Source organism: Podarcis gaigeae (genome assembly GCF_964106915.1).
Source record: "Podarcis gaigeae genome assembly, chromosome: 2".
Classification (NCBI taxonomy): Eukaryota; Metazoa; Chordata; class Lepidosauria; order Squamata; family Lacertidae; genus Podarcis; species Podarcis gaigeae.
Genome location: NC_139679.1, coordinates 72,977,135 through 73,004,483, shown reverse-complemented (window position 1 = coordinate 73,004,483; position 27,349 = coordinate 72,977,135). Strand labels below are relative to the sequence as shown.

The 27,349-nt window shown below is 46.1% G+C and overlaps 1 protein-coding gene and 1 long non-coding RNA gene across 6 annotated transcripts; one reads left to right on the top strand and one right to left on the bottom strand.

The window, feature by feature from the left end:
* Positions 1–692: 692 nt before the first annotated feature.
* On the top strand, positions 693–27,122 carry LOC310838815 (hyaluronidase-3-like). 5 transcript variants are annotated; one of them, XM_083726620.1, is made up of 5 exons: positions 6,190–6,855; positions 21,467–22,450; positions 24,206–24,295; positions 25,084–25,436; positions 26,628–27,122. In XM_083726620.1, the coding sequence occupies exons 2-5, from the start codon at positions 21,530–21,532 to the stop codon at positions 26,671–26,673; spliced, it is 1,410 nt and encodes a 469-aa protein (XP_083582746.1). In that variant the 5' UTR covers positions 6,190–6,855; positions 21,467–21,529; the 3' UTR covers positions 26,674–27,122. The 5 variants fall into 5 exon arrangements, with proteins under 5 accessions (XP_083582744.1, XP_083582746.1, XP_083582743.1 ...); XM_083726618.1 differs by lacking the exons at positions 6,190–6,855; positions 26,628–27,122 and adding an exon at positions 693–830 and having other exon boundaries at positions 25,084–25,538; XM_083726617.1 differs by lacking the exon at positions 26,628–27,122 and having other exon boundaries at positions 6,193–6,855; positions 25,084–25,538.
* LOC310838871 lies at positions 15,829–17,438 on the bottom strand. The gene is made up of 2 exons (XR_014561192.1): positions 17,321–17,438; positions 15,829–17,233 (listed from the first exon to the last, which is right to left on the bottom strand). It is a non-coding gene; the product is annotated as an uncharacterized lncRNA (long non-coding RNA).
* Positions 27,123–27,349: the final 227 nt, after the last annotated feature.

Sequence of the window (27,349 nt, the reverse complement as noted above, 5' to 3'; positions counted from 1 at the left end):
TGCACGTCTACACTAACCCTGGGAAACAATGAGAACGGGTCTTTCCTTCCTTCTTAAGAACTGAGTTTGGGAAAGGACATATAATAAACTAAACTACCTACTGTCTACCACATAAAAACATATGCTAATATGAGTACTTCCAGTATATAGCTGAAAAACAATGCAATGCTGTAAATGTCTGCTCCCTTGAGTGGGGCTTACTACCAGGTGAGTTTGCATAGGATTGAAGCCTGTATCACGAAGGAAAACAGAAATGGCGTAACTGATCCTTCAGGAAATGTTCTCCACATCCTGCCAGGGTTTTCTTATTCTGTAAGAAAAACTAAAAACTAAGTAATAATATTTATGTTGTACCTAATTTTACTAACGTATGCTTACTAAATCTATTAAGTCTATGCTAAATTGAACAGATGCCTCTTCCAAGCAAAACAAGGGTTTCAAATGGTCTCTCCAACTGCATAGCGGACCGTCGAATTTCATCTCTTCTGCGGATTCCACGCGCACAATATGCATTAATCTCCCCTTCACGAAGCACGCGCGTCTTCCGAATGCACACATGCTTCTAGACGCGCGGTTGAAAAAGCCAAGACGCGATTTGCAGGGGGGGGGGGGGGGAGAGCGGGAGGCTCTCTTGAGGAAGGAATTTCCTAGCCGCTACACGGCGCTGTGGCCTCCAGAAGAAGAAGCTGGGCGTCTTTCTTTCCCGCCTCTCCTCGACTTGTGCGTAAAGGGACGAGCGAGGGCGAAAGCGGGGTAGTTCTGCTCTGCGAAGCCGGAGGAAGCGGGGAGAGCTGAGCGCGCGGCTGAGAGCCCCTGCCGTTCGCTAGCATGTCAGTATCTCTTCCCGCCCCGTCCCCGCTTAAAGCGCTCGCGGAGCCGGGCTCGCCATCATTGCACAGCCGGGGATGCGCCCGGGTCGGAAGAAGTGGTGCCGGGGAGGTTACGCCCGGTTGAAATCCCCTCCAGCGGGAGGCAGGGCTCTCCACGGGGCGACACCCCACATTCTCTCGGGGCGTGGGGGGGGGGGCAGAATCGCGTGCCGGATTTTAGGGTGGCCCCTACGAGCGGGGGGTGGGGGACCGGCCCGGCGGTGTCTGTCCTGTGGCATCTCGGAGGAAGCAGGAGGCTGTGTCCATAAAAGGGCTTGGACCTCTTCTGGCAAGGAGGAGAGGCTTCTGCGGGAAGCGGGCGAGGACACCCGTCCCTCCCTCCCTTATGGGATCCAGCTTAGTGACTCAAGTTAAAGACGGGGTGGCTTTGCAAGAGTTTCTTAGCACAAGTGAGCGAGAAAGAAAGGAAAGGGAGAAATAATATTAGATGCCCGCTTCTCCTTAGGGGGTGCCTCCTGGAGAGCGACCCCCGGAGAGGAAAGGCCTGCCGTTAAGGAAGGGAGCGCCTTCCCCGGCTGGCCGCCCTTTAGATCGGTGGAGGCGGCGGGTTTCTAGCGCGCTGGCAGGAGCTTTGGGAGGCGGACGAGGGACGCCAATCCACCGGACCAGGAGCCAGAGAAGGGGCTGCTGGCAGTTGCTTGGAGCAGAAAGAGCGAAAGGGAAGGGATGCAGCAGGGCTGACCGTCGACCTCAGCTGAGGTTGCAGAGCCACTGCACAATGACTAATATCCGCTCAGAGTTCAAAGGTGGATTCCCCAGGGAACTGAAACAGAATATTCCCGCAGGTGCACACGGGACAACTGAAGTGCTTCCTCCCTAATATCTAACCCACCCCATTACTGAAATGGGTCGCTCTTGTAATCTATCCATATTGCGCTAGAGGGGCTGTAGCATCCTTGAATTATAATAATGAGTCTCAGGAGAGAGGAGGACCATGTGTGTTGCAAGTGCAAGGCACACTGCCTCCTCTATCATCCTTGGATGTGCCTTAGGCAGGGCTGGAGGATATTGCTTTGGGCACCAGCTGCTTATTAACAAGTACCTCTGCCTCTCGGCAGTGAACCCATCCCTAAACCCTGTAATGTGTAGGTGGCTTTTTATTGGAGTTTTTGTGTTCCTTTCACTAGGAGGAGATTGAGAACCAGTGCGCAATTCAGTTCTCTTTATAGATGTACACCTGAGAGGCAGCAATCCTATACACTTACTCAGGAATAAGTTGAGCTTGCTTTTGACTAAGCATGCATAGGATTTGACTGCATGTGTGAATGAATCTGAGTTTAGTTCATGTAGTTCATTTTAATTTTTTTTTAAAGGCAGTGCATGCTAAGGCCTTGAGGAAGACCAGGCATTCATTTGGAAATAAGTGGGATGTGAGAAGCACTGGCATGAACTCACCTTTCCTCAGCATTAAGTTGTTTATAGAAGTGACCTTTGGTCTCGACTCTTCCTGTGGCTGAAAATGTTTTATTAGGGTTTCCCTGCGCTTTGGTAATTTTAACTGTGATCTATTGACTGTCCTCTCTTTTGGGTCTAGACAGTGGTTTTTGCAGCATGACTCTTGGGCAGAATAACCAGTAGAGAGGGTTGGGGATGGAAATCCCATAAACAACACTGATGCATCCGTTCACGCATGGGAAAGGATGTGTTGTTGGCTGGCAGATCCCAGTTTTACTAAAGAGGGCCAAGCCATCTCTTGAGACTAACTCAACCACACATAACTGGTACAAGCATCCAGGACTTGAACTGTTTCACTCTTGCGGAGACCTAGTTCAGATTCTCCACTGCCCAGTGCTTTGGATGAAGTGCATGTGAACTGCTTGCATAATCAGAAAAATAATAATAATATGTGAGAGGGTGCACTAGTACAAAAGCTTTTTATTATTAGGTCCCTTCCAACACTACATTTATATGATTCTATGATTATCATTGGTCCATGGGGTCACGAAGAGTCGGACACGACTAAATGACTAAACAACAACAATGATTATCATTTATTAAATTTGTATATCACTCTTCCATCTAAAGATCCAAGGGTGGTTCACAACAGTAAAAAACAAAATGAAAATACCAAATCAAAGCAAACCAATGAACTCCCCACCTTCCACAACACTTATAAAAAGCCATAGAATGTTAATCAGCTGAATGCCTGGTTGAAGAGAAACTTTTTTGCCTAGTGCCTAAAAATATGTAATGAAGGCGCCAGGCGAGCCTCTCTTGTAGAAGAGGGTAGCTTACTGTGATACCAGTGAGGCCAATAGACACTAACTAGGGAAGGTATGGCCAAATAGCCTGTCTGTTGAAGCTACACAGCCACTGTCCCCCACATCCTTAGTGGGCTGTATCCTAGTGAGTGGGGTAAAGGTAAAGGTAAAGGTACCCCTGCCCGTAGGGCCCAGTCTTGACAGACTCTGGGGTTGTGCGCCCATCTCACTCAAGAGGCCAGGGGCCAGCGCTGTCCGGAGACACTTCCGGGTCACGTGGCCAGCGTGACATCGCTGCTCTGGCGAGCCAGAGCTGCACACGGAAACGCCGTTTACCTTCCCGCTAGAAAGCGGTCCCTATTTATCTACTTGCACCCGAGGGTGCTTTCGAACTGCTAGGTTGGCAGGCGCTGGGACTGAGCAACGGGAGCGCACCCCGCCGCGGGGATTCGAACCGCCGACCTTTCGATCGGCAAGTCCTAGGCGCTGAGGCATTTACCCACAGCGCCATCCGCGTCCCAGTGAGTGGGTTGCAGGCACACAAATTTAGGTCCATTTGAAAAGGGGTTTGTGAGTGCTCCAACATAGGATGAACATTTCATTTTATGCTTTTGTAAGATTCTCCCTTACAAAAAAAGGGTAATTGCAGTTCAGTGAAAGGAAATGTAAAGTGGGGCAAATACCGTGGTCCCTTGGTTTGCAACTGTTTTGGATTATAACCACATCAAACCCTGAAGTGTGTGTCCCTTTTTTTTTGGATTACAACCCATTTTTATTTTTTTGGATTAGAACCATATTTTTTTTGAGGCCCCATTGGCGAAAGCACACCTTGGGTTACAATCTGTTTTGGTTTACAAACGAACCTCCGGAACGGATTATGGTCGTAAACCAAGGTATCACTGTAAATAAATCTTAACTTCACATACATGCTCACGGGATCTGAAGTGGGGTCATTGCTGTTAGTTAGCTCAACTAAGATGTTGAGCCAGCCTGCAGCAGCTGTGAAAAAGATGAATTGCATGCTGGGTTAGGAAAGGGAAATAAAACTGCCAATATTGTAATGTTATACAAATCTGTGGTGCAGCTACACTTGAAATAATACAGTTCCTTCGCCTCAAAAAGAGTATTGTAGAGCTGGAAAAAGTTAAGAAAATGGTAGCCAAAACTGCTTTACGAGGAAAAGGTATAACTTGTGGGGCTTTTTTAGCATAGAGAGAAGGTGAGTAAAGGACAGATGTAATAGAAGTGTATAAAATTATGTATGGGGTAGAGGTAAACTAAGAGACGCTCTTCTCTCTTTCATAATACTAGAACTTGGGACTGTCAATGAAGTTTAATACTGGAAGGTTTAGGGCAGATAAAAGAAAGTACTTCTTCACATAACACATGATTCAGTACTATATTAGAAAATCAGATATAAAAAGCTATGTGCCAAATGTAAAAACCAGGGTTACAGTTGCCAAAACGGAATGCCTAGTTGCCATTTTTGGGCCACATTGGCTTGAAAGACATATCTTTCACCACGACTTTTTGGTTCCTGAAATTCATTCTGATTGTGCAGATAAAATATAATGGGTATAATTCTACAGGATGTGTTGCTATTGTGTGAAAACAGGCAATACCCAAAGATCCCCAGGCATGCACCTCCAGATGGAGGAGACATCAGGCACCGTCCTGGGGGCTGGACATCTTCACTTGGTTGCATGTGAATTTTGAACACTGGACATGCATCTTTAAACTATGGAATCTGAGCCCCCTAGATATAGTGATAGCCACCAACTTGGATGACAGAAGTTCATTGTAACTCAGCCCCATGGAAAGCACTGAAAGGGGGCTTCATTATGAGTGACTTTAAGACTACATTCTTGTACCCAATTTCTTGGGAGTAAACCCCGTTGCTCAATGAATTTACTTCTGAGTAGGCATGTATAGGATTGTGCTGTCAGTGCCTTTTGTCCATTGAGGCATAGTCACAATTCCCTTTTGCTTGGTTATGTTTCCCATCCGACAATGGGTAAACAGCAGTTTCACTTATTCAGAGCTCTGTGAATATATGAATGTTTTCTGTGTCCCCAAACAGAATATGACTGTTTCCCAGAAGTCAGGATATGGAAGGGAATTGAAACTTAATTGGTATTTTTAATTCCATTGCAGGAAAAGCTGTGTTGGGTACATTAATAGTGGTAGGAAACAGACTACTGCATTGCCTGTGGACAGTCTGACCACCTTGTCTTGTCCCCAGTTTCATGAGTTTTGTGACCTTTTACCAAGGAGTGTTTGTTGGTAGCAGGTGCGTCCCAAAATTACCTGAGACACAGAGCAGGTTTGTTTCCTCCTTGTGTTGCACTATGTGTTGACACTGGAAGACAGCACAGGAGAACAAGGCTCTGTGCTTTGAGACCTTGTAAACAACATCCTTCCTGTCCTTTCTGGAGACCGGGCAGGGTGAATGTCTTCATGGCAATGTCCTAGTTCTGCCCAGTGGATTCCCTGGTCTCCTCACCCCACCCCAGTAGGCCTGGTTTCCATCTATTACTCTAGTAACATAAGCTCCGTTTGGCTCTGTAGATCAATCCACTGTTGACACTGAATAAGCTGAAGTTTATATGTTCATAGAACTGGTGTGTAGGTATAACAGCTTGGAAATATGTCTCTAATCAAGAAGATAAAGCACCTGTACTAGCAAGAGGGGTTTTGTGCTGTGGCAAGAGAGCATTGAGAACTGAAATCAGAGGTGGGGAATTTCTGGTCCTCTAGATATTGCTGGACTCCGACTCCCTTCATCCCTGACCATTGGCCACACTGGCATGGGCTGATGGGAGTTGGAGTCCAACATCTGGAGGGCCTCAAGCCCCCCCCCCCACTCCACCCCTGCTGTAGACTAATATAGTGGTACCTCAGGTTATGAACTTAATTCGTTCTGGAGGTCCGTTCTTAACCTGAAACTGTTCTTAACCTGAAGCACCACTTTAGTTAATGGGGCCTCCTGTTGCAGCCGCTGCGCAATTTCTGTTCTCATCCTGAAGCAAAGTTCTTAACCCGAGGTAATATTTCTGGGTTAGGAGATTCTGTAACCTGAAGCATCTGTACCCCGAGGTACTACTGTACAAAGGCTAGTCTGGGTTACTACCAGCCTTTTGCTTCAGCAGCCTCACTTTGTGATATGTGGAGATGGAAGTATTGGGGAGGGGTTAAGGCACGGTAAGCAGCAAGTCCAGTTTGCCTTCCTTGCCCACCTGCTTTCTTTGCTGTTGGATGGTTGCTAGCCCTGCTCCCTTTCCTTTCTACTCATGATAGAATTGCTGTTGCCAAAGTGAGTTGGCTGGATGCTTATTAGGGGCTGGATTCTCAGAATCTAAATGGGTCCATTTCTCCCCCCCACCACCACCCAAAAATAGAGTTCTTTGATACTTCAGCCTACACTTGGACCTAGGAGCTGTAGTGGTTGAAGGCATCTGTTTGGGAACCCCGTAGACGAAGTCTGTGTCTGCTGCTTTGTTGTTGTTGTTGTTGTCTGGATGGGTGCCAGCCTTTGGCTCCTGTCAGGGCTGGGCTGGGCTACTCAGCACACAATTTACATTCCAAGACCTGGGTGTCAAGTAAACAGACAGCTCACTCTTTAAAAGAAGAAATGAGCTGTAGGCGCATGTGTAGCTTCCTGTCATGCTCTTGCGAAAGTAGACGGTTTCCCTTGAGCCTTAGCATTGCAAGCAGAATCTCCAAAGGAGGGAAGCGACACTTCAGGCAGCTCCCATTTGCCACAGGTATTTGGCACTTCTTTTCTTCTGCTGGTGGTCTTATTGTAGAGCAGGAGAGGGGAGCCTGTGGCTCTCCAAGTCTAGCTGGACTACAGCTCCCATCAGTCCTGACCACTGGCAAGGCAGGCTGGGGCTGATGGGAGATGAAGTCCAACAACGCCTGGAGAGCCATGAGTTTCTCATCCTGTTATAAAGGGATCCTGTAGCAAACATGTATACTGTGCTCAGGCAGCTGTACTAGAGGAACAGGCAATATAAAACTGGGATGGACGGGATATAAAGTGTGTAGGTTTGGTGCCTGTTCAGAATTTTGAAAGTTTGGGACCAGGGTATCATATGGGTCATGCTGTCATGTGGGCCTGGTTCTGAGAGGTACCAGTAGAAACTGAGGAATGAGGGATGCTCTGCTGGCTGTTGTTAAGATGGATAGAATCTTCACCTCACTCAAGGAGCGATTCTCTAGTGCTGCTCTAGTAGAGCTGGGAGTAGGTGTGGATGAATGGAATTTGTTCAGCCTCTTCTTCTTTTCCTCCAGGATGTGTAGAGTGTGTTGTTGATTTTAGCAGGAGGGGTAGGGAATCCTAGTGCCCAAGTTGGCAGCAGGATGCTTAGAAATGGAAAAAGGAAACACTGTGTGGCATTTTTTGGTGGTATTGCTAGTGAAGTGTTGTGATGACACTGCCAGCTTATTTCCAGAGCCAGGATCCTTGAAAACAAGAAATCCCCTGTAGCAGTGCATACCTTGGATATAGAGGTTTTTGTCAGAAAAGCTACTTGGACCAGAACTTGTAGGCCTGCCTGGTAACTTGGAATTTAGCGCAAGTAGGGCTTATCAGTCTACCTAGGGGTATGCTATTTTCTGATTGCCCTGTTCTCTGCTAGAGTGCTTTCCAAAACGGTCTGTGAGTGATGCAACAGAGGTCATTCATGTATGGTGCGTTAATTACTTTTCTCATCTCTTCTTCAAGGGAGTCTTGTATAGAGCACACAAGGCAAGTTGTATGAGCTTTATTTATTTTCTGACCTCTGTGTCATTAATTTAGTCATGGAATTCAAGGCAGTACAGTGGTACCTCGGGTTACATACGCTTCAGGTTACAGATGCTTCAGGTTACAAACTCCGCTAACCCAGAAATAGTACCTTGGGTTAAGAACTTTGCTTCAGGATGAGAACAGAAATCATGCTCCGGCGGCACGGCGGCAGCAGGAGGCCCCATTAGCTAAAGTGGTGCTTCAGGTTAAGAACAGTTTCAGGTTAAGAACGAACCTCCGGAACGAATTAAGTACTTAACCTGAGGTACCACTGTATGTGCATGGTTCACAGGCAGTCACTCATCCAGGCAACATGGCAGCCTATATAGCTCCAGCAAGGTGATAGGCTCATGTGCCTTCACGCCATACCTCGGGGCTCTTCCTTCCAGGGAGGCTTATGACAAGTGCCTTTTCTGTGTATTCTTGGACACCTGATGCTGAGCAAGCTCCCAAAGCAGTTGAACACCTGGTGCTTAAATCAATTTGTAATGCAGATGCAGAACCTACATGGGCGAGAATGTAAATTCAGGTTCCCTTTAGCAGTCTATCCCCACGTTGGCAATGCTCACAGGTGACAAAGGTAGTCCAGAGCAAAATTAGAGGCGTTTTTGTGTGTGCATATCTGTTGCTTGAAGGCAGCCTTCACCCAGGGGCGGAGGAAGGGGGATGCGGTGGGGGTGGACCGCCCCGGGTGTCTTCGCTGAGGGGGGTGACATTTGGTGTGCTGCAAACCTGCAACGCCTGAGCCTACCCCGAGCCGTCAGCGGAAGGGGGGGAGCTGTGCTGCTTTGCTGGCGGTATTCCCCCCCTTCCCCCTTTGTTCTGACAGCTTGGGGGAGGTTTGGGAGTCGTGGGTGGGCAGCACGTTGAATGTCTGTCATGGGCAGCTTGCTCCACCCCTGTCAGTGGCTCGCTCCGACCCCGACTGCAGGGCGCACATGTCACTCCCTCCACCCGAGCGGCTATCCCACGCCTGGAAGGGCACTCCCGCCCCCCTCGGGAGCGGGCCTGCGCTGGGCAGCGCAGGCATATGCTCCGCCGCTGCCTGCACTAACCTAATGCCCTGCAGATGTTTTTGATCGCAACGCCTGCTAGCCCCAGCCAATGGGGCCATGCTGCGTGGGGCTGATGGGAATCATAGCCTAAAACATCTGGAGGGCAACAGGATGGCAAAGGCGGTGGAAGCTGGCATAGTGCATGGTTAGAGAACGAGCTGTGGTTGGCAAACCAGTGAAAATCTCGCCTTACCAATCATCACCTCTGTCAGTTTATTTGTATGTCCCTTTCTCTCAAGAGCTTCCCCAAACGGCTTAAGATACAGAAGAAAATAACGAAGACAGCGGTGCATAGCAAAATGTTAGTACCAGCCTATCAAAAGAGTTCAGCAGTAATTTTACATCAATCTTTATGTCAATCACGTACTCATTAGGTGGCCTTAGGCAGGCCATTGCTTTCTCAGCCTCAGCCACCCCCCATACGCCCCCAATCTGTGATGCTGGGATAATAAAACTGGTCTACCTTACAAGGCTCTTGTAAGGGTTACTTCAGTGGAATTCATGTTAAGCACCTGGAAAAGTGCCTACGTACTTAGTATGCATAATTAGTAATAAGCATGAGTAATTGATGTTTGTGAGAGGTGATTGAAATAGTTTTAGACCGTTGGACTGATTCTCTGCCCTGGTGGGAATGCACTCCTGTGACTTGAGTGGGCTGGAACAACTTTGAAAAGATGTACATTAATTCTTTTTGGTGCACAACCAAATTTTGTCTTGAGGAGCAGTCCTTGCCGGTAACTGGAGGCACAAGTTGTGGTGTTCTTAGCCTTTATTGAGAAAACTCTTGGTACGAGACACTTCCTTCCCCAAACATACGGCTTTTCCAGTAATGTCACACAGCACCTTTGCAGAAAAGGTAGCACGCGCTGTGTTGAAAACTTGTGTGAGGTGGCTACATCTAGCCTCTGAGATGGAACTGAGTCATCTGCGTTTGCGGGTAAATGAGAGCAGACATAAGCAATCGTGAGGACTTAACTGTGCATGTCTGCAGATGCAGCACAGTATTGTCAAAATAGCATTCTCTAAACTCAATGCTGCAGTAACTGGATGATGCTAAGGCTCTAAAGCAATACCCTAGAGTTCCCTCTGCTTACGTGGCTCTAGGATTTGCCCCCAGCCAATGTCCCTGTCATGAGAATCTCCTCAGCCCACCTTTCGGAGGGCATGTTCTGTTCCTATTTCACAACCTGAGTGCAGTGGCTGCATGGTATAATTTCATAAGCTACTTCATAAAGAGTTGTGAAAGGATGAATTTTATTGTTGTCTCTTGGGTGTTTTTTTTTTCATCTTCCAGTGTGGCTTCCATTTGGAGGCTGCCTCACGGGTTTAGTGAGAGTCTATGATAACGTTGAGTCTCACTGTATGGAAGATACGGAGATCAAAAGGAGAGAGAGCAAGGAAAAAAAGAATGTGAGAACATTCCCCAGTTTCCTCCATTTCATCCCAGGCAGTCTGGAGAGAATTCTCTGTGCTGTCTGAAACATCTGAGAGATAAAGAGTTAAGGGGACAAAACTGTGTAAATGGAAGCCCACCCTCACCTTCACTTGAACACACAAAGATACCTTCATATCATTGCCATCTGACTCAGTATTTTCTATATTCTTCTCAACTTTCCAGGGTTTCAGGCAGTGGTCTTTACCAGCCCCATCTATGAAGATACCTGAGTTGAACTTGGGAACAATTTTATGCAGTGTGTGTGCTCTGTCACTGACTTGCACTTGTATGTACCCCACCACCATCTCCAAAAATATACAGAGAAGGATAGAGTTGTGACTAGACTTGTTAACATTCACTGGGGGGTTGGGGTCCTGCTCAACACAGCTGCCTCTCAGCAAATTCATGAGCCAACGGGAGTACAATGAGATTAATACAATGTTTGAACTCTCACTGTGGGCTGATTCTTGAAACCATTTGAGGCTCATCTGTGACATTCTGGACTGGTTAGGGGAACATTTCAACATACCACCTGCTTGCAATTTGCCAAACCTATAGTTGAGTCCCCTTCTGGGAGATTTTGGAGGAAGTGGCACATTGCATTATGGAGACATGTGGAAACAGTTGCTTGGCCAGTTCCCACATGCTCCAGATGAGACAAAAGTGGTGATGTAAGGTGGTCCTTGGGATCATTGCTTCCATTTTATGTGGAAGATTCTGCTGGATTTTTTTTTTTTTAAGTAAACAGCCTTTCACTGTTTGGGCATGTTATTGGTCGAGGCACATTCTATCCAAATATTCACTTGAAAGATCTTCAGTGTAGGCAGATGCAAAGAGAAAACAACCTGTGTTGTATGTTTAGGTGCCATCTCTTGAGAGGAGGTGTGACAGTCCTGAAAGAAGCCACCGAGTACCTAAGCTATATCAGAGTACCTTCAATTTTAAACCACTCTTGAATCAAGATCCTAACTGGACTGTTGTAAGAAGGGTAAAGAAGCCAAACGGAACCTGAGTTTTCTTCTAAAGTGGATTGCTCTTCACACATAGCTTAAGAAGTCATCTCTGGTCTGCAGTCTGGCTGCCCAGGAATCTCCATGTCCATCATCATTTCATGGAGTACAGAACATACAGTGGTGCCTCGCAAGACGAAATTAATTCGTTCTGCGAGTTTTTTTGTCTTGCGAATTTTTCATCTTGCGAAGCACGGATTCCCTGGGTATTAACGGTTTTAAGAAAAAGGAAACAAACTTGCAAGACGTTTTCGTCTTGCGAAACAAGCCCATAGGGAAATTCGTCTTGCGAAGCAACTCAAAAAACGAAAAACTCTTCATCTTGCGAGTTTTTCGTCTTACGAGGCATTCTTCTTGCGAGGTACCACTGTACTCCCATAATTGTGAATTAAATGTGGGAACATGTTTTGGCAGTTTAGAAACTCATAGAGCTTGAGTGGGCCTTCCAATGGACAAGGGATGAGTTGCATTCAGCCAGACTGCACTTACATGAATATAGTAAGTGAACCATGTTACGTACTTCTGTTCCTTGGGAGGGTGTACACCATATTTCTGTATGACTGAATCCTTTTCAGTCCCCAAGGAAAAAAAAAGTCGAGTTTCAAACAAGCATTTTTAGGAATTGGCTTATAGTCTACACTGATTCCCAGATGTTTTTATAGTAGAACTGGATTGGGAAACTTATGGCCTTCCAAATGTTGCTGGACTCCCAACTCTGATCAGCCAAAGCCAGCATGGCCAGTCTTCAGGAACTGTGGGAGTTGGGGAGCCACAGTTTCTCCAGCACTGTAGCAGAGGATGCAGACTAGATGTCTTGTACGCATGCCCCAAATCGGCACTTGGTAAAAGACCAAGTGGAAGGATAGCCAATGCAATGCCCTCCTGATGTTGTTGGACTACAACTTTTTATCAGCTGCAGCCAGCATGGGTTGAGAGTCATGGGCTACAACATTAGAATCACACTGCCTTGGCTATCTGTGCCTTTGTAAGACCAAGAGCTAAGGCTGTCTTGGCATCTGCAGCCCTTTGCTTTATGGGATGATTACAGAGGATGCTGCAGCTCCTGGGTTTGATCCTGGCAAGGTGAGGTTTCCCTGCGAAAGGGTTAGTAGGTCTCTTGGAACTGATTGTGCACTGCAAACACACTTCATTGTGTTTGTGCTTTCAGGAGTGAGTCAAGCTCCCTGTGTCCCATGTAATGTTTCGCTGCTTGGTCCTCTGGTGGTGAGAAGAATGGGGTCTGTTTCAGAGATGCTCACAGCGGTGCCCCTTCACCAGAGGCCCGATCTCCTAGAGGCCTGTGCCGACCTCATCAATGAAGAGTGGAAAAGGAGCAGGACCTCCCGCATCCACTCCCTGCAGAGATCCAGCAACAGCTTCCCCATGTGCCTGGTGCTGATTAGGACCCAGAGGTCAGTGGAAGACACTGCGGAAGGGAAGACAGCCAAGAGTCAGTGCCAACTCCTGGGGCATGCCAGGCTGTCCCGTGTGGTTGGCCAGCCCAAGAGTTTGTTTGTGGAGACGGTGGTTGTTGCCAAGGCTCTCCGGGGAAAGGGCTATGGCAGGAAGCTGATGGAAGCTGTTGAGCAGTACGCCAAGTCCCGCAACTATAGGCGCCTGCACCTCACCACCCACGACAAGCAGCAATTCTACGCCCACCTGGGTTACAGCTTGTCCAAGCCAGTTCAGTGTGCAGGATTCGCAAGTTCCCTTGTACCTATGGAGTTTCTGGAGAGCTTCTCTCCCCATCAGCAGGACAAGGAACTTCCCACAGGGTCTGGGAAGCGTGAGCCAAGTGCATCTTGCAGCAGGAGATGCGGAGCAAGCCTTCCTCCATTGCCACCTTCAGCACACCTTTCCTCATTCACGGTTTGCTCAGCGGCTTCTCCTCCCCCACCGCCCCCATTGCTTCCTGTTCATTCTTATCTGCCAGCAGCTGCCACCATTTCTCCCCCTCCCCGCCTGCCAGCTTCTGTAGCTTCCCACAGTTCCTCTTCCCAGGCCATGAATGCTTCTGTTCCGCCCTCGCAATCAGCCACCGTGCCTCTTTTTGCTGCAAACCTTCCTCCCCCTCCCCCACCTTCTCTTCCTCCACCTCCACCTCTGTGCATGGCCCTTTCGGCAGGCCATCCCGATTCCTGTAACTCTGCCTCTTTTGGCCCATCGGGGGACAAAGCCCAGAGCCAGCTGTTTCTAGAAACGCTGTATCGTGACCTGAAGGGGCGGCCCATATTCTGGATGGAGAAAGACATCTGACCCTTTCACCATGTGCCTGTGCGAGTGTGATGAAGATGAAATGACGGCTGAAGGAGCAGAGATGCTGAGAAGAAAAGCTCAGCTTCAGATCCAGTGATGGGCTATGAGAGAACTATTCTAACACAAACAAAGCCAATAGATTTTATCTTCCACGGTTGTTTTTACCACAATTCTTTTCAGACGAGCCCATTTTCATGCCATAAAAATGTGAAATTTGCTTAGACAATGATCTATTTTGGATACACTTTCAAGGCCATCCACTGTCCCCCATTGTCTTCCAGTGGTGGTTGCCATAGCTGAGTGGCCTGTGCTGAGCTGTGTATCGTAAATTGCCTTGCCTTAAAGTTTGATGTCATTTTATCAATAAAGCACCTCTGAAATATCTGAACCGTCTCCTCTGACTCTGCAGTGGATGCACAGATAGGTGTATTTCAGAGCCCATGGAATTAATGCTAACAGAAGTCAGGGCAGTAGGACTAGGCATCTGTTGGAGGTAACAGTGTCCCTACGAAGAAAGATTAGATAAAACCGAGAGAAAGACGTATTTTGGTAGGATAATGTCAGAGCAGGCCTGTCCTTCACAAATGCACACAATTCTAATTTGAAACCTGTATCATTCTTTGGCCTCTTGGTCTGTTCTGGGAAGCCTGCATTCCAGAAATATGTTTGTAATAGAATGCTTGCCTGATTGCAAAGGTGTGTTTTAATCGTCAGGTTAATGACTTGGTCTGAGGCAGAGATCAACTTCATAGCCTAATTTAACTGTCGTGATGCTATCCTCATAATAGATGAGGTAATGATCACAGTTAAAATGAGCCCGGTGAAATGAGTGTCCCTGATGACGGGCTGGGTTCTGCTAAATAGCTGTGCTATTGGAAGCCAGCTCAATTAGACCTGCTAGCATAATTGGGTTCTCCTTCCTCAAGCCATGTTCCTAAATCAGTGGGAGGGGGGGGCGGCAGGATAACCACAGCACAGCATACAGGGATGGGGGGAGAAGGGAGATTGCTCTGTCAGGGCATTTATGTTTGCCTGATGGAACAATTTCTTTAGCAAATCGTTGAATTCCACCCAATGTGTAGTACTTTCCTCTCACTCTTGAGCAACCACTGTGAGGCCCAACAATTTGGAATTACAGGATCGGGTTCCTACAGTGAAGGACACGTGTTAAAAACTTCTAGGAAAGTCAAGTCTCTCTCCACCCCGCCACCCAATTGTGTGTGTTTTAAGTGAAGGTGCTCACTGTTCCTTCTGTGACTATTTGTTCTTAAGCCTGTGGTTTCATTTCATTTCAGTAATTTATCATCATCAATTATTTGTATGCCATCTTGCCATAGTTAAATTTTGCTCAAGGCAGTATCCCACTTCTAAGGCAGTTTCACGCTTTACATGTTAGGAACATCCCTCTATATATTAATTGTGTGCCTTTGCAGAGACGTGTTGGTCATGTGCATTTGCAGGTAAGGTTGAAATCATTTGCAGAGACATGTTAAAACTGTATTGCGTGAAATGGCCCTAATACTCTTTCTCCTTCAGTGTTCTTATAGGAAGCATACTTGCTGTTTCTTCTAAACTAGGCTGGCTCAGCTCTTGCTATTATAAAATACATTCTCCATTGAGGGGGACAGTCAAAAGTGTGACATCTGTTCTGTGGAGCCCAAAGCTAGAAAATAAATGCCACAATTTTGTGGAGAATTGCATCCCATGTCCTATAGTCACAATAGCAAAATACAGTACAGTGGTGCCTCGCAAGACGAAAAGAATCCGTTCTGCGAGTCTCTTCATATAGCGGTTTTTTCGTCTTGCGAAACAAGCCCATTGACAGCTTAGCGGATTAGCGCTATTAGCGGTTTAGCGGCTTTTAGCGATCAGCTGTTAAGCGGCTTATCAGCGGATCAGCTGATAAGCGGCTTAGCGGCTTAGGAAAAGGGGGGAGGGGAAAAAACCCGCAGGAACTCGCAAGACATTTTCGTCTTGCGAAGCAAGCCCATAAAGAAATTTGTTTTGCGAAGCGCTTCCAAAACGGAAAACCCTTTCGTCTAGCGGGTTTTCCGTCTTGCGAGGCGTTCGTCTTGCGGGGCACCACTGTAAGAGTAATTAAAGACTTTGTACAACCATGAAACTATTTTATCACAGAAATTTAATACGTCTCAGTCTGATGCAACTTCAAACTTCTACTGTATATAAACAATTTATTATTATTATTACTATTACTATTACTATTATTATTATTATTTCTTTACATTTATGACATCAAAATCTTGACAATTCCTTCTTAAGAATGCAGAGCCCAAGCCCATTTGGAATTTCCTCCTTTCCAGCCTTGGAACAGCAGTCCTGTGGATGCAGCTGAGAAAAGGCTGCTGTAGGAGAGAGTGCAACTTTTATGTGTCTGTTATCAAACAACAATTCCACATGCAGGGTATTGGGTGCTTGATCACAGATGTTTTCATTTCTGCATTGTGCATTGTATGCTGAGGTTTCCATTAACTGAAAATAATCTCCAACTCATACCAAGTATTGACTCTTGCAATCCCTCACCCGAAACTGCACAAATGGCATTGCAGGTTCAATGCAACACAGCTGCCAGCTTGTGTATTACTATCTACATTATTCAATGCATTTTCCTATGAAGCATTTTCATTTAAGTACATGTGAAGCCATGTTAAGTACATGTGAAGAAGCCTGCTTATATTTTTCTAGTAATAATGCTTGAAACCACACCAGTAGCTTTGTCCCTTGTTTCTTGGAAGAGACAATAGACCTGTGTGGTTTGCAGGATTCCCACATTTTATTTCCAAAAGTCTGGTCACCTTGGGTTGTTTTCCTCTGTACCTACTACTACTACTACTACTACTACTACTACTACTACTAATTGAATTTATATACTGCCCTATACCTGCAGGTCTCAGGGCAGTTCAGAGTTCTAGTTCCTCGAAGGAAAATGAAGTCCCCCCCCAAAAAAAAACTTATACAAAGTTCCTCTGATCATACAAATAAAATCACGAATATATGCTCTGGACACCTCTCTTTTGTATGTAGGGATTGTTCCTCTTCTGTGAAGGTGTTGTGGAATCTGACACTTTCTGCCAAAGAAATTGACCATGCCACAAGTATTACGCCTTCAGTGTTTCATCCTTCTCTGCACATTATAGGTGATTTATGTGGCATGAAGCAATGGAAATGGACAGCAAGTCAATAGTAGGGTTCATTATTTGCATGCAGATCCAGGAGAGCCACTGCCAGTCTAGAGATGGACAACACTGAGCTTCATAGACCAATTGTTTGATTCTAATTCTAAAGCAGCTTCTTACATTCCTAAGGGGAAGGGATACCCTTGATTGCCTGACAGACAGAGCAGCTTCAGCTCTGCTTCTTAAACCCTTTTCTGGGCCTGTTCACATGAACCATTCACTATGATGGCTGTTGCACATGCACAGAATTGGCCACCTAGCTAGTTCAGCTAGTTCAGTTCTGGCCAAAACATGGTTGATCTGTCTGAATTCAGTCCAGTTTGTGTGTGCTGATCTGATTGTATGAGACTTGAGCACAGGCTGAAATAGCAACATGGACTATATAGCAACATGGACTATATAGCTTTAACAAGTTAAATAAGTGTGGGGGTTTTTAAAAAGTCACAACACAACAAGCTGCATTTTAAAAAGGTCAGTCCAGATTACAGACCAGAGTCTTTCTTGGCTTCACACCTTTGCTCTTTCAAACCCATCTCCTGCAAAAGTACACATCACTGATGTAGCTGGGAAAGCCTCATGCTTTAAGCACCATACACAGAAGACTGATAAGGAGATTGCTCCAAAACCTAACATATCCAGACCCTGCGAGCATCACCTGAGGCTCTTCTCTGAGTGTCCCCTAAAGACAGGTTCAGAAGGCGGCAATTAGGGATAGGGCACTCCTATCTATGTAATGCTCTCCCCATTGAAACCCTCCTGGTACTAACTCACGTCTTTGGTGCCAGGTTAAAACCATCGCCTACATCCCAGAATATGAGAAATATTTGATGGAATATAATTAGGCTTATATGTTTGGGGTTGCTTTTTAGTTGTAAATAATGTTATTATTGTTTTCTTTTTAGGGATTGGTTTGGGGGTTGTGTGTGTTATGCTTCTGAATTATTTCAGTTTACTGTTTTATTGTTGTTGGGACCGATTGGTTTCAGGTGAAAAACAAGTTAAATAAGTGTGGTGTTTTTTTAAAAAGTCACAAGACAACAAGCTGCATTTTAAAAAGGTCAGTCCAAGCCATCAGACTCTGAAGCACGTGAATTGGCCTGTGTAACTACACATTAGCAGCTATTACATGTTCTTCTTCCTCCCACACTTGCTGCCTTCCACAATGAACTTGGCAAACTGCAAACCAATTTGAGTTCTTGTTTACTTCTACAAAAACCTGTAGATTTAAACCTACCAAGTTGTCTGAACAATCAGGCAAGGAAAAATGAATTTTTGTTATATATATATATATATATTTTACTTTCTGGTGCAACGTAAGTCAACAAAACACGATTTAGTTAACCATGACACTTGATTAGGGATCTTTTACCATAAGAGCAGAATCAGCTTTCTAACCATGTTGCCATGAGGTGGCTGCCCTGAGGCAACCATACAGGTAGCAATTGTTTTGAGTCTGGCTCAGTCCTACTGAGTAACTCGTTCTGCCATGATATAGCCGCCCCAGATAGAAATGGGGTGCAGTAGGTGATGATGTCATCAAATCTGGGTACTAACAATGCAGCTGGGCTGGTCACATCAGCACTTCTGGCTCAGATGTCCTGTGGAATGAGAAGAGCGGACTGCAAGCTTGTGGAGTAAGCGCAATTATTTATTCAATTTACTTCCCTCTCTTCCGCCTGAAGGAGCTCAAGGTGACAAATATTATTCTTATGTTACTTGTGCTATTTGTAAGCCCATTGTTGCAATTTATTCCACTTTTCAGTGTGCAGGAAACTCACCCTACTAATAATGGGAGTGAGGATTCAGTAAAGTGATCCCTGCTGCCAGCTGTCTGCTCTTAAGACTTCATAGTAGAGGGAAGCAGGATGTTTTTCGGCATGTAGATTAGCACATCAAAATGTTTCAGTATTGTTAGGATGGTAAGACTGTATAATTTGGTTCGTTTCTACTTTTCCTATCCGACTCTCCCATACAAAATTCCTTGATAAACAGATTTTTCTGGTGGGAAGTTGGCTGGGCTATGATTGGTGCTTTTATATTCACCAAATTCAGCAATATGTAATTTTAAAAAACCAGAATAATGTACGCCCTAGCCTTGATCAAATTGTTGTAGGTGTAACTTACTAATCTTCAAATCTTCTTCCACATGAATGGTGACTCTTGCTTCTACTCCTAGGCTAACATTACCTTCATATATTCTTTAATCCATATTGCTGTACACACTTGGCTCATTAATACATCACTCCTGAGTCGATGTTATAAAAGCTGGTGAATTATGCAGATCAGCATGCCTGCTGAGAAGGAAATGGTGGAAATGACAAATGAGTTCTTTTGAACTGCACAAAGCCCAAAAATCTGTTTTCAGCATCAGAGCTGAGCTTTGAAATAACATGAAATAAGCATGTAAGAGTCTTGTTCTCACATTACTGAGTAACCAAAACCAGCATCTATACCTTAGTGATTTAAGAGTTTTAAGGGTAAGGATTCGACTCCAGCACTTCCCATTTTACATATTAATGTTTTAATTATGAAAAGGGGTTTTTTCAAGCCTGGGAGTGTACAGCAATGTCCAATTCCTGGTTGTCAAGTCCCATCTCTGAGCATGTGAGGCTGTTTCTGACAACTCACTCAATACGATAATTCTTAGCTTGTATGCCCAGGGGTGCACCTATGGGATGGTGAAAATGGCCCCTGCAAAAATCTCCCCAGATTGCTCTGACCAAGAGAGTTAAGTTGTGTGGGCCAAAAGTTGTGAGAGGCAGATTGCCTGGATGACAGAATCACCTCAGAAAAAATTGAGATACTGGAGTAGAGGGGGTGATTTTAGACAAATAATGCAGCTATTGCGGTAAAGTGGGTTTTTCAGGGGTAGGGCATCAATACAGCTCCTTGCCAAGGGCGCAAGAGAACCTTTTTTATGTTTCACCCCTTCTGTGCCCTGGGCACTTCAGTTTGTGAGTAGATTTGCATAGATCTTTTCTGCAATAAGGAACACTCTTCACACTTAAGCGAAGCCAAATATCCTTAGTAAATTCAAAACTCTTGAGACACCTAGCAATAGCTTTACACCAAACTGTGGTTAGAAGAAAAGATGGATAAAGAAAAATAATGCTATGATTTCTATGCATTACCAGAGTGCACATCATGGCAGATCAGAGCGCACATCATGGCAGGAAAGAGGCTGGGAGAAAGGATGTTTTACCACAGCTGTTCCACTAAAAGGAAATATTGCAACACAGAGAGATGATGGCTGGGGTTTTCCATGCCGACTCAGGAAGCAGAATGCTTACCTGATCCCAAGATGATGACATGGCAATATGCTTATCTAGTCCCAAGATGATTGCAAAACCAGTCATCGAATTGGCCTGCCTAATAAAGTTTGAGTTTGAACCCTGGTGTTCCTTTGCAGGGAGGGAGTTTGTGCATGTGATGTTAATGATGACCTGTTGGCTTCAGAGTGGCCATGTGGTTCTGATCCTAAGGCACACCTGATTCATTGGACAGGCTGGCTCAGACAATATGCCATTGTCTTATTCATTAGCTTGTCTCTAGTTCAGAGGCTGCCTAGCTAGTCAGTAGTTCAACTAGGGAAGGATCCTGGCATGCAGTTTCTTAGGTATTATTCTAATCCTCTGTAGTGCAGTGTTAGAGTGGGAAATGAAGCCAGGGGGGATGACACAGAGCAAACAAAACAAAACCAACAAGTGGAAGCAGCCCAGTTGGTGTTTTGGGCTTCTTCATTGTGGAAAAATACCTGGCAGCATAGATGCCTGTGTAATCCAAACAACTTCTGTTCCCAAGTAAGGTGACTTTAGGTAAGTTTACACATCAGCCAGTACAGCCAGCTCTCCTCTTCCTGGTGTTCAGCCTTTCCCTCTCCTTGGGTTTACCTCATGAATTTATCTCCCTTAAAACTTAGACACATAAGGCACTTACCCCAAGATACCTTGATATTCAAGGTAAGCAATCCCATTTGGAATCCATGTCAAGCCCAGATATCCAGGTTTAAAATACAATAAAAAATATTGTGAGGCTAGCTGAATTAATTATATTTATGTCCCACATTTTCTCAAGGAGCTCCAGGTGACTGGCATGGTTGCCTCTTCCCTGTAAAATCCGTGAGACCTTGTTAGGCCTCCTCGTATGGTGGTTTGGCCCAAACCATGGTCACCTGTCCATTACCTGATGTCATATGATAGCAGGTGCAGCCCTAGTGCCCAATTCAGAAGGAAGAATGAAGAGCGCAATCTTAAGTTTGCAGCTGCAGGTTTAAATTTTAATCACCTCACATCATATGGTTCCAGGTAATTGCTGAATAGCATTCTTGTACACCTGTCAAAGCGGCCTATGGAGGGTGGGCCAGTTCTGGATCCAACCTGAGCGGGCCAATCCCACCTACCCCACCCCCCTGGGCAGGGGAAAAATGATTTCCAAAGCCACCCAGTGATTTATGGGGAGCATGGATTCAAAACTGCCTTGCTTACCTTGGCACATCATGTCGCCTTGGTAAGCGGATTTGAACCTGGCTGTCCCTAGCCATAATCTGAGCCTAACTGCTACACTGCCCTGGCCCTGTGTGTCAGATATTTAAATTCAGGAGGAAGATCTTACTCTGTCTTTCCCCTCTCCCTGCCAGGGTGCACATTTGTAAACAAAGCAGGAGGGGGCCCAGAAGAGACATTGGCTTCTTACACCCACCATGATCCTGGACAAAACCATTTCAGTCCACATCATCTTCCTCCTTGGGGTCATCCAGTGCCTGAGAGGGTATAGCTGGGAGCAGACAACGGCCAGCTCTGTTTTCCAGCAGGAGCCATTTGTGGTGGTGTGGAACTTGCCCACAGCTAAGTGTCGAGAGCATTTTGGGATCACCCTGCCTCTGGAAGTCTATGGCATTGTGGAGAACAAGGACAATGCTTTTCGTGGCCAGAACATAACCATTTTTTACAAGAACAAGTTTGGGCTCTATCCCTACATCTCCCCAGATGGCAAATGGCACAATGGAGGGATACCTCAGAACGTCGATCTGAAGAAGCACCTGGAGACAGTCTCAAGAGATGTTTTGGAAAGCCTGAAGCCTGATTTCCAGGGACTGGCCGTGGTGGACTGGGAGGAGTGGCGGCCTCTCTGGAGGCGGAACTGGGGCCCCAAGATCGTGTATAGGGTGGCCTCTGAAAAATGGGCAAAGAAGAGAAGGCCTGATGAACCCCTCACGGAGCAATCCTATGTTGCGGAGATAGAGTTTGAACAGGCAGCTCGGGCCTTCATGGAGAGAACTCTACAAATGGGGAAGTCTTTGAGGCCACAGGGGTTCTGGGGCTTCTATGGGTTCCCTGACTGTTTCAATTACAACTGGGAGAACGAAGAGAACTACACCGGTCATTGCAACCCCACAGAGGTCCAGTGGAATGATCATCTCATGTGGCTTTGGAAGGTTTCATCTGCCCTCTATCCCAGTATCTACCTCCCACCAAAACTCCCAACATCTTACCACCAGAGTTATGTTCACCACCGCCTCAAAGAAGCATTTCGCGTGGCACAGTTTGGCGTGAAGCAGCCTGTCCCTGTGATCGCATATTCCAGAGTCTCCTACAGACATTCTCCACGGTACCTGACTGAGGTAAGAATTGAGAGGTGCCAACTGTGTACAATAGGCCCAGGCACTTTTCATCAATGGTAGCAAGTGAATAAAGGTTAAGGCTGCAATCCTAAACCCACTTAACCTGGGAGTAAGCCCCACTGAATTCAGTAGGCCTTACCTCTGAGTAAACACAGCCAGGACTGAGGTGCAGATCTCTTACCTAGCTGGAAACTTCCTTGTGTGGGGAATATTAGCTGCCACCATACAGTGAGGAGGGAAAGTATTTGATCCCCTGTTGTTATTTTGTCTCTCACAGCTGCAATAAACCTACCATTAAAATTATGGACTGGTCATTTCTTCATCAGAGGGCAAACGGCCAAATTTAGCAGGGGATCAAATACTTTCCCCCCTCACTGTACATTATTCATTTATTATATTTTTATCCTGTCCTTCCAAGGAGCCTGGAGTGTCACAGAAGGGGTATTTCATTACACTGTTCTCATAACAACCCTGTGAAGTAGGCTAGTTAGGCTGAGAGAAATTTAGTCGTGTCTGACTCTTCGTGACCCCATGGACCAGAGCACGCCAGGCACTTCTGTCTTCCACTGCTTCCCACAGTTTAGTCAAATTCATGCTGGTAGCTTTGAGAACACTATCCAACCATCTTGTCCTATGTCGTCCCCTTCTCCTTGTGCCCTCTATCTTTCCCAACATTAGGGTCTTTTCCAGGGAGTCTTCTCTTCTCATGAGGTGGCCAAAGTATTGGAGCCTCAGCTTCAGGATCTGTCCTTCCAGTGAGCACTCAGGGCTGATTATCCTTAAGAATGGATAGGTTTGATCTTCTTGCAGTCCATGGGACTCTCAAGAGTCTCCTCCAGCACCATAATTCAAAAGCATCAATTCTTCAGCAATCAGCCTTCTTTATGGTCCAACTCTCACTTATATATATATGTGTGTATATGTGTGTGTGCGCACGCGCATGCGCGCAGTCACAGTAACTAATTAATTGAGGCACTTCATTAATGTTGCAGCCAGCTATGAGTGAACAGGAAGCAACTAATTAACTGCTTTAATAGAAAGGTGTTGTCAGGGATGGGGAATCCTTTTGGCCCGGCTGGCAACACCCTCATCTTTCCCCAATTCTGTGCGCCAACTTTGATAGGTTGGTGGAGCAACCCATTTGTCAATCATCTCATAACTATGTTCCTCATGGGGAACTTGGTAACAGACAGTCTGGTAGGCCTGAGCTCACTGCCCATCACTGATGGGTGATGACTTCAACCTTGCTTTCCACAGGAATTGGCTGTATGATCACAAACCCTGTAAGGCACTCAGTCACACAGGTGATCCAGCCCCATGTCAGGTGTGGGGGAATTAGCCTTGCGGGCCAAATGGGGGTCCATCCATCCTGGACCAAATTTGGCCAATGGGCTAGAAGCTGCTGTTTAACTGGAATTTCTGGATTTAGGGAGGAGAAAGTGTGGGTGAGCAATAGCTAGAGGAAAATGCTGCATAAACATAGAATAAAATGATGTACAAAAAGGGGTTCACAATCCACATTCTTGTGGTGTCTGGTTAAGCAAATTGGTCAGACTTTTGAAGCATTACAGAAACTACAACTCATGTTTGACCTGAGAACTTAATTGGGCCAGAAAAATTCAGTGAAAATCTATCCGTTGTAACTAGCCAGAAAACCTGCCTAATGCAATGTGCTAATATCACCAAAGTGATACGTTGCACTTCTCATGTAGAAAGCTGCCCAGTGCTAACAGTTCTCTCCTTTTCTCCATTCAGGCAGACCTGGTGTATACAATTGGAGAGAGTGCAGCACTTGGGGCCGCTGGGGTTGTGCTCTGGGGTGACCTCTCCTATTCCCAGTCACCGGTGAGTATCTCTGAAACAATGTCCTATCCATCTATTAATTCATGAACCACCTTTATATGCTTCGCAATTACAACATTTCCTGAGAATACCTATAATGTATTCAAATACAGTCATACCGTGAAACAATCATGCAGCAGATTTAAACAATTATATTAAAACGTTTACTATTTAAAGGAAATAAAAAGCTATTTACCAGGCACCAAAACAGGTGCCAGCATCCATTGGGAAAGCATTTGATCGGTGGGATGCCATGGCCAAGAAGGCCCTCTTCCTAGGATATACAGTGGTACCTCAGGTTACATACGCTTCAGGTTACAGACTCCGCTAACCCAGAAATAGTACCTCAGGTCAAGAACTTTGCTTCAGGATGAGGGCAAAAATCGTGCTCCAGCGGCAGGGCGGCAGCAGGAGGCCCCATTAGCTAAAGTGGTGCTTCAGGTTAAGAACAGTTTCAGGTTAAGAATGGACCTCCAGAACGAATTAAGTTCTTAACCCGAGGTACCACTGTACTTCCTAAGTTGAGAATCAGCCTGAGAGAGAAAACAAATACCCTCTTTGCCCACCTCATCGGTAGCCCAGCAGCTATTTTCCAGCTTTGGTGGGGATAGGATAACTTGTTTCTCCCACTCCTCTCCCAATTTTCTTGATACCTGGACTAATGACCATGCTCACCTGCCCGTGTGATTGGTTCTGCCTAAACGGAAATGTCTAGAAGCTCCCATCCTCAGTGCCGATGGGTCCAATCCCTCGAATGTTCTGAGCTGTAATCCTAGTTTTCCATCTTCTAGGAGAGCTGCAGGAGCCTCAAGCATTACATCACCACGACGCTGGGCCCATACATCGTCAACGTAACCACGGCAGCGCGCATGTGCAGCCGTGAGCTGTGCCACGGGCATGGACGTTGCGTGAGACAGGACCCCAGCGAACTGGAAGCCTTCCTCCACCTGGACCCGCAGCAGTGGGAAGAGGAGTCCTCAATGACAGATTTTCCAGATCAAGACATGTTCGCATGGGAACAATTTCAGTGTCACTGCTATCCACAGTGGACTGGAGCCTCGTGTGAGACACCGCTGTGGCTGGAGCCTGTCCTAGGACCTGATTGTAGTCGAGCTCAACAGTATTACAATATATTTCATGCAGGGCATGTCAGCAATGTTGTTGTGAAGTCAAACATCTGTCCTCCTTCCATTTACAATGAAAAGACAGAATTCCAATAACACATCTTTGCAGATCCAGCACTTTACTCCAAGGGCAGTTTTGATGATATCTGTTCTAGACATTTCTCGACTGGGTGACTCTTCCGTTTTTCAAACAGAGCGGGGTCTGGATGTAGACAAATAGCAGACACACACTTTTTCCTTCTTTGATGGTGCACTATAATTTAAAAATGATCTCAGGTGTAAGCCTAAAGTAAGGGCTTAGGCATTGTTGGGTTTTGAAACTGTAGCTAAGCACATCTAGTAAAATAAAGACACACTTGGAAACCCTAAAGAGCTGTAGCATGAGAGCACCTTATACCTTATACCTTCAGAGTTCCTATGTGATCTGGCAGGTGGAATGCTGAGAAATGGAAGCATTTCACTACCACCATGAAAGTCATCCTTGCACACCCTTCCTACACTTGTTAGCACTACAACTTAAAGGAGACCGATGTCTGGAACTTGGTGTCATAACTACCTTTTCGTAACCACTCTGTCTCTCCCCCCCCCCCAACTTCAGTAAAAGCTATGAGAAAGCAAGTGAATTGGAAGGCTTCTCTCATTCACTTTTATCCCTCAGTCTGTTTTTTAAGCACACTTAGCTGAACAACTATTATGCAAGATTCGGGTTCATTTCCTCTCACCTGTGCTACTGCTACAAGGATATTGCGCTTTCCCAGATGAAACTGCAATACTTGGGTGAGCTAACTGCCTTTTATCAGACGCAGGGCAGTGCTACTTCCATGAATGCAGGGCAATGGGGAGATGTGTGAGTATTATGGGTACCTATTTGGATAGTGTCCACGAGGCTCTTGGTCAAGAGCTACCTTCCCCAATCTGGTGCCTCCCAAATATTTTGGACTACAACTCCCATCAGGTCCAGGCAGCATCACCAGTGGTCAAGGATGAGAACTATAGCCAAAATATTTGGAAGGCACTAGATAGGGGAAGGCTTGTCAGCAGGTGTGACACAACTCTGACCCCCTTGCATCCTTTTTTTGCTGGGGGGTGGTATTAAGTCCAACTGAACTAAAATTATTTAGATGCTGAGCCCTATTTATTGCCCCTCAATTTGGCTGTTAGCCTTTAAAAAGTGTTGTGAGCACCAACAAGTCTTCCCTCTTCCCCATCAGGACTTTGCCACAGATGGGGAAAAGATGCAAGCAAAAGGACAGTTAGCCTGCAGTGTGATACAATAGCAGCTCCTCCATCAAAAGAGTAGCCCTGGAAGTATGTGCAAAGAGGACCAAGACTCATTCTCCAGTGTCTCCTGTTTAAGGTGCTATCAGGGCTGGAAATTACATCTGCCAGAGACCATGGGGAGCTACTGCCAATTAAAGTGTGGGGCAAGATGGACCAATATAAGGCAGCTACATATGTTTATATGCTGAAGTGTGTGTCTGCCGGTATGTTAGTCTACCCTACGTGAGACCAAAACATCCTGCACCAGATTCACTTAATGAGACCTGCTAGCAGAAGCCTTGCACAAGGGTTTCTGCTAGTGCTTTGGGGCTTTCCCCTCTCTTCCCCCATGTGCCACCCCCTCCCCTCCCCCAATTGGCTTGGGGGTCGATGAGAACCCAGAACCATGCAGGGAGTGGGGGGGGGAGGAGAGGGAAATTGCTGTGTTGGCCAAGCTGCAATGCTTGCACTGGTAGAATGATTGCCATGGTACCAGTGGCGTAGCGTGGGGGGTGCAGGGGGGGCCGGCCGCACTGGGCACAACATCTGGGGGTTAGGTTTAGGGGGCGCAAATCCACGGGTTAGGGGGTGCAAATTACTTGCCTTGCCCCGGGTGCTGACAACCCACGCTACGCCACTGCATGGTACTATGTTGAATTCTTCCCCTTGACTT